At 38.6% G+C, this 12188-nt stretch overlaps 1 protein-coding gene across 1 annotated transcript; it reads right to left on the bottom strand.

Moving 5' to 3' along the window:
* Positions 1 to 369: 369 nt before the first annotated feature.
* LOC149018850 (uncharacterized) lies at positions 370 to 11698 on the bottom strand. The gene is made up of 7 exons (XM_089153992.1): positions 11568 to 11698; positions 11212 to 11433; positions 7439 to 7614; positions 2148 to 2325; positions 1853 to 2061; positions 743 to 868; positions 370 to 668 (listed from the first exon to the last, which is right to left on the bottom strand). The coding sequence occupies exons 1-7, from the start codon at positions 11696 to 11698 to the stop codon at positions 370 to 372; spliced, it is 1341 nt and encodes a 446-aa protein (XP_089010118.1).
* Positions 11699 to 12188: the final 490 nt, after the last annotated feature.

Here is a 12188-nt window from a genome sequence, read left to right as displayed (position 1 = left end):
TTTGTCATGCTCTAAAATTATGTAATCCTAAACATAAATACCTTCACCAGATTTTGGCTTGCTTAAAGGGAATACTGAGGATTGAGGCATAGAAAGGAGATCTGCTTAGAAAGTAAGGCTCCATATAAAATTAAACCAAATGAAGAAGATAAGAACATGTAATCTGCTGGGTGTTTAGTTGGAAGAAAAGTAAAAATATTATTTTCAGTTGTACATTACTATCATGGACTTCAAGTAGGCTAACATGTTTGTAATGAAGACAATGGTTGTACGACATGATCATGTATGCAAACTGTTCATCAGATGATGTCTTTCACAATGAAACAAAGGGAACTAAAGAACCAAAAACTTTCTGCAGGTATCTCAAGACTACGAATGATAGAATTCATAACATGCTATGGGATCACCATAGATATAATGACATTCTAAGGGAATTTTATCAGGGTCTGTAGCTTTCATCACCATCAGATTTGCCCATCTCCAAGCAAAGTACATTAACAAGAAATAAATCATCACAAAAGCCACTCGAACGACTACAGCTTGTTTGCCAGAGAGTTGCAAACTGTGGTAAAGATTCCTGTTTTTACAAGGAAGATTCCTATCAGCATGGCGGAGGGCTTCTTGTAGCATGTCCAGGATTGACAACTTGGTAGTGGCATCATCAGTGTCTGCAATTCAGATAGGGGTGTTTAATGTTTGTAGTTTAGGTTCATTTTGTCATAAGTGAAAGAACTTAAATCACCTGGAATATCAAAAACTTGTTCATCTGGTGGAATGTGCAGCAGCTCCCCCAAATGGATGCGGACACGAAGACGGTTAAAACGGGAAAGTAGATCACCATGTGTAAAAACAACAATAGGCTTGGCATCTGCAGAAATGAATTGTAAAAGCATGATCTGATCACCAGAAAGCAAGAGCTAATTGTATAACATCAATTACTAGAAGTCAAATAAATAGAAGAGAGACAACATCTAACTATGACACCAAGTACCACGAAAGTATCAATGAGTCTTTAGTGAAAAAGGAACAAAAAAAAAAAAAAACCCAAATCATGAAATCGTCTAATTCTTAGGTATTTCTTGTACTTGTAATATAAGTGCCAACAGCATGACATAGCCAAATTATATTCTGTAAAGGAAAAAAACAGAAAACAAATCTATAACTTTTCCACAAAATCATTTTCTTTCCTTTTCTACTTCACACCTCACTAGATGTAACTCCCATATGTTTATTTTTTCCAATTTTTTTATCTAGCAAACAAAATGATGCATAAATCAGACAAGAGGACTTCGGAACTTCGAAAAGAATAAATCACAGATTTGAATCCAGGGAACCAGCAATAGCAACACTACTTGGGCGCACCCTAGATCAAATGAGGACATCTTTACCATTAGTGCAGGAGATGTGTGGGAAGGATTTTAACTCGTTAATATGAGATTATTATATTGGATATTTCTTTTCTTTAATGACGAATGCTTATGTGGACAGCTCATCATACACTTGGTCCATGTGTATATCATCATTATTATTTATTATTATTATTACATTATTAAAAAAAACTATTTTGAAAAGAAACACAGCTTGGATAAGTAACAGGCTGGACATAAAATCATATAATGATTTAGGCTAAAACAAATATTCAGTAAAGAAAAGAAAAGCAGAAAGCAGATCTACAATTTACTTTGGTTAGACATGCAACATTCATAAAACCCAAAAAGAAAAATTCTTAAGAATATTGATCAACAATGTAAATAGGCAATGTCAATAATGTGGACAACATACCATATCTACTAAACATGAAAAAGTAGTCATACTTCACATGAAATTATCTTGAATGTGGAGAAGTTATAACCTTTGAAAGACAAGTATGGGCAACTGAAAGTCTCAGCAAGCATGTCAGTATATTGCAGATTGGCAGTTCTGTCCTTCAGGGTTCTGAAAACTGAAGCTCCATTAACAACAAATATGACAAAATTAATCATCCTTCTTTTGCTGGATGAGTTGTGAATCTGGTGTGCTTTGCATTTCATGCTCTCTATCTTCTTGGGGGAATCTGAATCCCTGTTGTATACAAACCACTTAAGTGGTAGAATTCAAGAATGTCCTCTAATTTGAAAAACTATTTAGCATGAAGTAAACAATCAAACCTTATAATTAGTTCTCCATGACGAACACCTTTGGTAATCCAACTCTTGAGCATCTCATAGTTATCAGCTGGGTTGTTGTCTGACAAACCGCGCGTATCATATAGACAGAAGGAAGATGAGTTTCCTGGAATCATGCATTCTTGGAGGAAGTTGGTTCCATCTTGAACATTGGAATCATCTGCACAGAAATGAGAGATACAGATAACTCAAAGAACGAAAATAATCTTCCAGCAACTCATCTTCTGAGTAGATATATTTACTTGAGAAAATCTGATAGCATTTTCTTAATCAAAGAAACCAAAAGTATGAAAGGAGAGGGGAGGAAAATTTACAGGTACCTCCCCTGAGGTAAGGTGTGTACATTTAACTTTCACTGCTTACACATACCACCCCTGCTTTCCAAATTAATTGCCACAAACTCAAGCTTTTAACTGCAAACTGAAAATGTCAGAACTATTCATTTGTAGACCAAAATGCGCTTCCCCCTCAAAGCTTTATTTTTCTCCTCTCCCCTGATTAATCATCAAAGAAAGTCAATGAGGGTGCTCCTTAATCACCACTCAGCCAGCCTTTCACCCCCAAAACCCGGCCTTCAACCCTTCCAGTCTTATCTAAACCTAACTATTTTTATAAAGAAAATCAATTTATTCTTGAACTTTAAAAGTAAAAACCACCTCCCCCATCTCCAGTGAAAATGAAATGTTCAATAAGAGCAAAGAACACCATAGGATTTTGCAGAATATAAACAGATAAGAAAAGGATTATCTGAGGAGAACATGCTTTTGTTCCATTCAAAATTCAAACCCTCTTTCCTTCTCACTTTTTTTTGTTTCTGATGGCAGAAGAAACGAAGTTGAGATTAGCCTAGAGATGGGTTTGTCATATTTTTGAAAATCACTTCCAATTTCATTTTTGGCAGGTATGTCACTCTCCCTCCTGAAGTGGCAAAGCGAATCACCTTCTTTGAAAGTAAGTAGAACAAATCTTGTTATTGCATTCGAAGTAGATTCTTGGTGAACTTAACAAAACTTGAAGTTTAGTTTTATGTTTTCGGTGGGATTTCCGAATGACTGGAAAGCAATTAGCATTCAGCAGAGCTGTGGATGGGTCTTGGGGGCCACAGCTCTGAGCAATCACTCTAAGCCACGACTAAGCTCTTTTAGGAGGCCAGTTTACTACCAGCAGAAGCAAGAGAATTACTCACAGCAACTGATGCTAGTAAAGTTAAAGGAATTTTACTCTAAATTGCAATAACGCCTCTATCTTGAATCTCTCTCAATCTTTTCACCTCGATAAGAACATAGACATGGTTTGGGTTTTGAATTTGTTAGTGTTGGAAGTTACCATAATTCTGTTCAAGGTTTCTTTTTGGGTTTTGCTTTGCCAGTTTCATTTTCTATAATAGAGATCTAGTACTCCATAACATTGTTACACAGCTTCTTTTTTAGGGTTTCATCTCTTCGTTTTTTCATCTCGTGGTGTGGCTAACTGTCATAACTTAGACTGCTTATTTATTTGGTATAATTTTATCTTATTCATTTCCCTGGTGGGCCATGATAGAAAAAGATAGAAGAATAGGAAGAACAAGGAAGAAAGTAGAGGTAGAGGTAGGGGAAGACATCTCACAACCTGATTCCAAAGTAACACTCAACTAATCTCTCAGATCGTGATAATCACAGCTCGGTGAAATGAAATACAAGGCCCCCCCCCCCCCCTGCGCGGTAGTAGCTCCTTTGATGCCCTCCCCAAATAATGTTTAAATGTGTGATATTCTTATTTGGAATGTTAGGGGTCTTAATTCCCTTGCAAAACAAGCGGAAGTTAAATCTCTTGGGAATCAAAAGCATCTTTTTGTGCCCTCCTTGAGACCCATGTCCATAGTGACAATGCCTGTCGGACTGCCTCCTCTATAGCCCCTTCTTGGTCTTTTCTATCTAACTCTTCTCTCTCCCCTAATGGTTGCATTTGGATTCTTTTGAACCCATCCACCTTCCAACATTCCCTCCTTTTCTCTTCCCCCCAACTAATGCACTTCCATCTTTCCTCTCCTTTGACCCCCTTATTCTTCCTCAACATCGTTTATGGCTTCAATTGTTCCTCGGATTGTGCCTCTCTCTGGGACGACCTCCATTCCCTTTCCCCCTCCATGCTTGGGAGTAGCCTCCCTAACCCTGCGGCTGTTGAAGCCTTTAATTCATGGACTGAGGATGCGAGTCTTCTAGACCTTCATTGGTTCGACCACCGTCTCTATTGGCAAAACCGTAGAAGTGGCGAGGCTCACATAGCTTCAAAACTTGATCACTTCCTGGAAAATGAATCTTGGATCTCCCACTTCCCTACTTCCCATGCCCATTTCTCCTCTCCCCTTCTCTTTGACCACTCCCCTTGTCACCTCCATCTCCTAGATCTCCCTTCTTTTGGCCCCAACCCTTTCAAATTCTTTGACATGTGGACTTCTAACTCTTCCTCCCTTTCCACTATTCAGTCTACTTGGTCTCAATAGGTTTTCTACCATTTTCTCTTAGTATTAAAAATGAAATTATTTCCTTCTTCTCAAGACTCCTCTCTCCTTCCTCCCTTCCCTTTAGGCCTCCCCTTCCACCCTCCACCTTAAATGAGTTTGTTGACCCCTCCTCCCTCGATTCTCTTCACTCCATCCTTACCTCGGAGAAAATCATCTCCGCCATCCGCTCCCATAAATCTAATCATGCCCCTAGCCCTAATGGATTTAGTATGGGTTTCTTCCTTGCTATTTGGAATTTCATTGAGAATGACCTTGTTCATGCTATTCAAAGCTTCTTCCTCAGCCCTTCCTAGCTTGCCTCCAATAACCAAACTTTCCTTTGCTTCATCCCTAAAAGCCTAGAGCCTCCTCTCTCTTGGATTTTTCCCCATCTTCCTCTACAATCTTCTTTATAAGTTTATCTCCAAAATCCTCCAATCAAATCAAGCTTGTCTTTCCTTCCCTTGTGAGTCCCAATCAGTCAGCCTTTATTGCCGGCGGTAGTATCTCTTACAACATTTTTCTATGTGAAGAAATTGTTATAGGTTTTGATAATTCTTCCAATTCCCTAGCTACCCTCCTAAGGGTTGACCTCAATAAAGCTTTTGACTCCATCCGATAGGATTTTATCAGTGAGGTTCTCTCTACCATGGGATTCCCTCCTTTTGTCTATTGGTTGAGATATGCATCTCTACTTCCCATTTCTCTATTATCACCAATGCATCCCCTGCTAGCTACTTCCCTTCCTGAGTAGGAATCTGTCAACGATGCCCGCTTTCTCCCTATCTCTTCACCTTGGCTTTGGAAGTCCTTTCCCTGACTCCTCCAATCCAAAAATGATCAACTTCTCATTTCTCACATCCCCAAGTGTAAAGCTCTCAAGCTCACCCACCTTGATGATCTCATGATCTTCTCCAAAGCTGACCTCACCTCTATCTCTTTTCTATTCTCTCCACCCTCTCTTTCTTCGAATCCCTGTCTCGTCTAAAAGTCAATCTTTATAAATCCACAATCTTCCTCTCAGGCGTTTCCAACTCTACCCGCTCCTCCCTCCTTTAGCTCACTAGATTCAATCTTGGCTCCTACCCTGTGATACCTTGGTCTTCCCTAGGTTCACTCATCACCATTGTTCCTCTATCCATGACCACATTCAGAAAAATCTCCAACTTTGGAAAGGTAAATTCCTCTCATTTGTTGGTTGAGTGGTTTTCATTCCCTCTGTCCTCCAATCTTCCTATCTCTATTGGTGTGGTATCTTCCCTCTCCCCAAATCTACCATGAAATTCCTCTTCTCTGATTTTCTCTGGAAGGGCCAAGAAACCTCTTGTTTTCTCCACCCTTTCGGTGGGCCCACCTGGGCCTAAACGGAAGGGGTCTGGGACCGTAGGAATGATGTTAATGCCTCCTTAAACTCTTCGGATTCCTTAAAACATGCTCTATGTTCCTGCTCTTTCTCCTCAAAGGGGACACCATTTGGACTGCCCCGGTCCTTTCCACCTCTTCCTGGCTTTGGAAAAAGCTCTTATATTTGTGGCCTCACTCACTCCCTGCAATCTCTATCCAAATCTTCTCTGGATCTTCCACTTCCTTATGGGTTGACCCCTGTCATCCGATGGGTATTTTGTTCTCTCTTTTGGGTCTTGAGCTATTTATGATTCCCACATTCCCAAAGCTATCCCTCTCTCCTCTTTTATCTCTAATGGCTCCTAGTCCCCTTCTCCACATCCTAGTCTCACACTAGTTTGGAACTCCCTCCCCCCCCCCTCTTTCATCCACTGCCTCTGACTCCACTATCTGGTCCCCATCCCACACTAAAACCTTCACTACCGCCTCCACTTGGAACCTCTTTAGGTCCACCTCCCCCCGCCACTCCCTCACCCTCTAGAGATCCCTTAACCTAGCCCTTTCTACACAATCTTTCCTCCTCAGTCACCACATCCCTGCCAATCCTAGCTGTATCTTTTGTTGGAACGGTAGAGGACATTAACCACCTTTTGTTCTCCTACCCCTTCTTTACTATGGAGTTTAGCCCTTGCTTCTATTTGGCCTAGATCGAGAAGTTCCCCCACCCCCTGTTTTTGACTCTCCAAGGAATATGTTGATTGTTAGTTCTTGGAGTCTTAGATCCTCTTTCCAGTCGTCCTCTTGACTAGTTGCTTCCCCCCCCCCATTTTCCCTCTTTGTATTTCTCTTTGTTTTCGATTCATCAATATTATTAGTTATTCATTAAAAAAAACGAAAAAAAAAGTTCAAACTGAAATTTCACTCCTATGTAAAAAGACTAAACAATTAAAAAACTAATTAACTAATTCCAACCCTTCTTGGACTGGTTCTATTTCAAGTTCAACCAAAACCCATTAGACCAGTTTATTGATACTGCATCATTCTTGTATAAGAAGATCAGGGGTTTGCTTTTCTTTTTCTTTATACATAATTAACCTTGTAATCACTATCACCAAGATGAGGGCATTTTTTACATAAAAAGACCAAAATATAATCACCATTTGCAACTAACGGAGACAATTAATAGTCTGGGCTTGTATGTTAATTACTTTGGAAAGTACGGGTGGTCCATGTAAATATTGAAAGTTGACGGGTGAAAATAGAATTACACCTTACCATATGGGAGGTACATAGAACAACCCCACCCACCACCACCCCAAAAAATAAAAAATAATAATAAGAAGAAGAGGCTAACGAAAGTTAAAACAGCTCAAATTAAAATTCAAGATATCATGCAGATGAAAATTTTATAACAAAAAAAATGGAAAATGTGGATAAAACTCACGAAACACTTGGGCCCTCACTAATTTGTGATCTTCAAAGACGCCATAAATTCTATTAATAAGACTACTCTTCCCAGATTGTCTTGGACCGACTACAAGGAGTGTTGTTGTCTTTGGTATCTTGAAATCACTCCTCCTTAGACCACCTACCTTCTCAATCCATGCTCCAGGGGAGTAGCTGTATTAACAGTAAACAGTTTAAACAGAGCATGATACTAACATAAAGCCACCCAAAACTATGATTATTTTTTAAATTGTAATAACAACCGTCACCACATCATATTAAAGTTGCTATTCAAATTTAAGGTTTTATTGCCTCACCAGCATACAATGAAGCCCCTTATTTAACTATTGCAGAATGAAGAATGATGCTATACAGCAAGGTCTAGTCCAACCCAAGATTGTACACTTATCCTCTTGCTCCACCCAAGGAACCCAAAAGAAAACTAAATTACAATAGAGGAGAAATAATAGGTTAGGGGCTAGTGCAAGTCCAACTGTAGAAACAATCAACAAACTATCATAAGCAGCAAAACTTGTTTCCTTAACCATTGCAAGGAGATGAGACAACATTTATGTTATTATAAAATAAAAATAACCTTTCAAGAAATTTTTAAGACTGAAATGTGGTCACTCTAACTAGCGTAATGTCACTAGGCCAAACAAGCTCTTATGCAGACAACAAAAATGTGACATCAAACATATATCTGAGTCGGTGTTGGATTGTTTTGCCCAAGAGCAAAGGATAGGTACATTCTCAGGCAAGCCAACCCAAGTATCAAAGGAAGAATATCAATCTGACCTAAAGATCCAGGAGGATTAGTTGGACCACAGATGAGTCAAATCTAATCAAGTCATGAATAATAACATGTGGTCTTACATAAATAACAAATATGTACCGTGACCTTATCCACTCCAGAACCTTTGGCTCATCTAAATAGCCTTAGTCCTCGTGTAATTTTGAAACATTAATCAAAATGTTAAGAAGAGGCATGCTTTTCCTAGTGGGTGGTCTCATTTGAAGCTGCAATCCTACAGGGTTGAAGAATTGTTTTTATCTTGGAGGTGTATATGCAAGTGAACCCGAATTACAGAAGAGGGAGCATCAACTGTGCCTGTTTATGCATACTGCTGCTTGGAGAAAATGACTTATTGGTTTCACTTTGGTTTATATCAGTAGATAAGTACTCATACTTGCTGTTATTATGAAACTGCTGTTTCAGTTAGTACCAAAATAGGTTCTATTGTTTCAAAACTGTTTTTAGGGCCTGGATTGTATTTATTCACTACAAGTTCAAGGTTTTTAACATTTTGTTATTTAACTTCCATTCAACCATGGCTGGAAAAGGTAAAGATGCTCTGTTGATTTCCATATTGCCACCAAACTTACTCCTAGTGCTACCACTCTCCAACCTTCTGTGGAGAAGTTGAAAAATGTCTTCAAGTTTAACAAGATTGATCCATTCAACAGATATTACTCAAGAGGCGGAGGCAGATGCTTCTGTCTGCTCTAATGCACTTGGAGTTAACATTTGTATTGTTTGAACCAAAACCCTTGCTGTAGATGCAAACAGACTTGCATGGATTGAGGCTGATTTCTTAGTGCAAAAAATCAGATCCTGAATGCACTATCAATTGAGTTGTACAATGTTAGACGCTAATTAAGAAGTACACCTTGGAGGATGCAGGGTCAAAGAAGTATGCGGCGGTGACCAACTTCTTTAACTTTCAAACACAAGATGGGGAAAGCATCTCATCTCAGATAGACAAATTCCATCTGTTAATCGGAATCTGTCTAAAGAGAAAATTATTTTACCGGATGCACTTACGACCAGTGCATTTCTTGAGAAGCTTCCTTCTTCTTGGGATTAATTCAAAATGAACATGATGCACAAAAGGAAGGAATGGGCATTTGATCAAGTGGTGGTCAGAGTCAAAATTGAACTGAGGAACCATGCAAAGGACAAAGGTGAGAATCCGGTTGGAAGCCCAACCTTTTTAGATCAAGGAAGCAAGGTGAGTACAAGAAAGGCTTTAAGGTTAACAACGACAAAATCTGTGAAATGAAAGGCTAATGTGATTGAAGAAATATGTTAAGCAGTGACAATAGAAATCTGTTTGGTTCAGAAACCACTGAGATGAGTGATTGACATGGGAGCCACTAGGTATTTGTAGAGCCTATGATTCGTTCTTTAATTACTCTGTTGTCAACTCTGATGAGCAAGTCTTTATGGGGAATTCGAATACTACAAAAGTTATTGGCCAAAGGCAGGTCAACTTCAAGCTCACTTCTGGAAGGATCTTTATGTTGAATGACGTTTACTCCATGTACTGGACATAAGGTGAAATCTCATCTCTGTTCCTCACTTCATAAAGTGAAAATGAAGCTTTCTTTTGAGTCTGGGGAAGTGGTAATGGTCAAGAATGACACTTTCGTAGGTAAGGGGCATCTTAGTGATGGTGCATCGGTATTAAGCATTTCTAAGATAATAAAAGACAAGCCAAGAGCTGATGTAATGCATTGCAGATTACAGCACAAAAATAATCCATGTATTTCAAGACTATGTGAGTTAGGCATGATGGGGGATTCTGTAAAACTACTTACCAAAAAATGCCCTACTTGTGTAAAGGCTAAGATCGCCAAGAAATCACATAGATCAATTCAAAGGACAGTCATATTCTTGATCTTACTAGTGACTTATGTGATTTCAAGTCCTTTGAATCTAAAGGTAGTAAAAGATATCTGGTGAGTTTTAGTGATGATTGTTCTCAGTTTCCATGGTTTATTCTCTTAGATCAAAAGATGAATCAGTCTTACCGTTCAGAGGTTAGGAATCAAATGAATAAAGAGGTCGAGAACTGATAGAAGTTCTGAGTATTTTAATTATTTCTAATTCTCTGAGGATAATGGTAGACATCAGCTCCTTATCAGTCTGAATCTAATGAGATTGCTGAAAGAAAGAATTGAACTTTGAAGGAGATCGACAAATTATTTGTTAGTATTGTGTAGGTTACCTTTGGCTTTGTGGGGGTGAAGCTATCTTAAGTGCTTGCTATATCTTGAATAGGGTTCCCCATAAAAAATGGGTACCCTACATTATAAATTATTGTGTAGTGGTCGAAAGCCTAGCAATTTGGTGCTGCCTAATCAAGCTTGCATTTCTGGAACCGAAGAAAAGGAAGTTAGATCTATGGGCTCTCAATTCTGTACACATTGAGTATGTAAACCATAGTTCCACATATCAGTTTATGGATACTAAAACCACAGATGAAGTTGTTGAACAAAACAACATCATACAGTTCTTTGAACATGCGTTCTATTTAAATCAGTTCTGTTAAAAAGCAAAAATTGCAGTGACATTTCAATATTTGGTGATGATGTGTGGAATAAAAAATCAAGCGTTGCATGATAATGATCAAGCATTTTGTCTATCTTGTTGACAAGGGTCCTTTCTCTTATACAGTGACAATCAAATCTCAAGATGTAGTGTTTCACAAAAGCTATACAAAGCAAATTAGATTCGATCATGGAAAATCATATTTGGGAATCAACCAACTTTAGACAAAACAAGAACATCTACTACTTTGACAAAAACTATCAGCATATGGTTCAATAAATTAGTTTAGAGGAAACAAGGCTTTAGACAAAACAAGAACATCTACTAATTTGACAGCTATCCTACTGTGACAAACCTCAAGTTTGATTTAATTACTACAAAAAAAATAGAGGAGCAAGAAATAAGTCCAAGAACAAACACATGCATCCAAGAAATACCTCAGGATTTTGTTCTTCACTTCTTCTAGGGTACCTTTTCGCTGTTCCAAACGAAGGTAACTTAACCAGACTTTGTTTTTATCCATCCTTTTCTTCCTCTTAAGCATGGTACGATCGAAAGATTTCAAAGAAGATTGAATATCCAAATTATCAATAATCTCTTGTTTTGTCGCAGTCATTTCAATATCTTCATATTCCTCATCAGTCAAAAGAGATGGAGTTCTGAAACACACAGAAAATAAAATGGAGTAAGACACACACCTACCCAACAAACCCAAAACCAAAAGAAAACCTAAAACCTAAATGGGGAATCGCTACATGAAAGAAAGGGATTAAAAAGATAAAAAGAAACAAACCCATGTTTGCTGGTTGCTGGGAAAACAACAAGGTTATCACCACTTCGATCCATTAACGAGGTATCTGCGGCTTCTGCTTGGGAATAAGAAATATTAGTGCAAGCAGGTTGGAAGAGAGGTCCACCGCCCATGTTTGCTTCCTTTGCTCCTTCAATTCAAACAAGGAAAATTGCAGGTAAGCACAGCACTAGAAGTTCCGTCACCAAGAAACTGTATTGTACGTAAATGGATTCTCAGAGACTCCTTGTCTTGAGATATTTTATAAGTGGCTGTACACGTGTAGTGTTGAACTCAGATATAAAATCAAGCCTTCAAAAACGGTTTCAAGCTTCAAGTACAAGGAAACTCGTCAGTTTAACTCGTTAATCTATTCATCGTTTCTCGCAAAATGTAACAAACTTTAACTAGAACTTGTTCATTTACAAGGAAACTCGTTATTTTAGGAAATTTTTAATCCCCCTTACCTGAACTTGTTCTTTCTTTTCTTAACAAACTTCCGGCAGTTAGTTGGCGAAAAATTTGGGATGGGGATATTATCTGTGCTACCTGAATTAGATGCAGGGGCGGACCCACTAGGCCACTAAGGGGCCGGAGGCCATGGCCTCCGGATTTTTAAATGTT

The sequence above is a fragment of the Hakea prostrata genome, chromosome 4 (genome assembly GCF_041222555.1).
Source record: "Hakea prostrata isolate BN-2017 chromosome 4, UWA_Hpros_2, whole genome shotgun sequence".
NCBI classification, from domain to species: domain Eukaryota; kingdom Viridiplantae; phylum Streptophyta; class Magnoliopsida; order Proteales; family Proteaceae; genus Hakea; species Hakea prostrata.
The sequence above is the reverse complement of the archived record's forward strand: the minus strand, read 5'-3'. Positions and strand labels throughout refer to the sequence as shown.

Excerpts from the sequence above, each read along its gene's own strand:
- LOC149018850 (XM_089153992.1), bottom strand. The coding sequence starts at position 11,698 with ATGGGCGGTGGACCTCTCTTCCAACCTGCTTGCACTAATATTTCTTAT. Across the intron at positions 7,615-11,211 it reads GTGAAGAACAAAATCCTGAG|CTACTCCCCTGGAGCATGGA; the intron begins GTATTTCTTGGA and ends CTGTTAATACAG. Across the intron at positions 669-742 it reads ACAAGTTTTTGATATTCCAG|ACACTGATGATGCCACTACC; the intron begins GTGATTTAAGTT and ends TCTGAATTGCAG.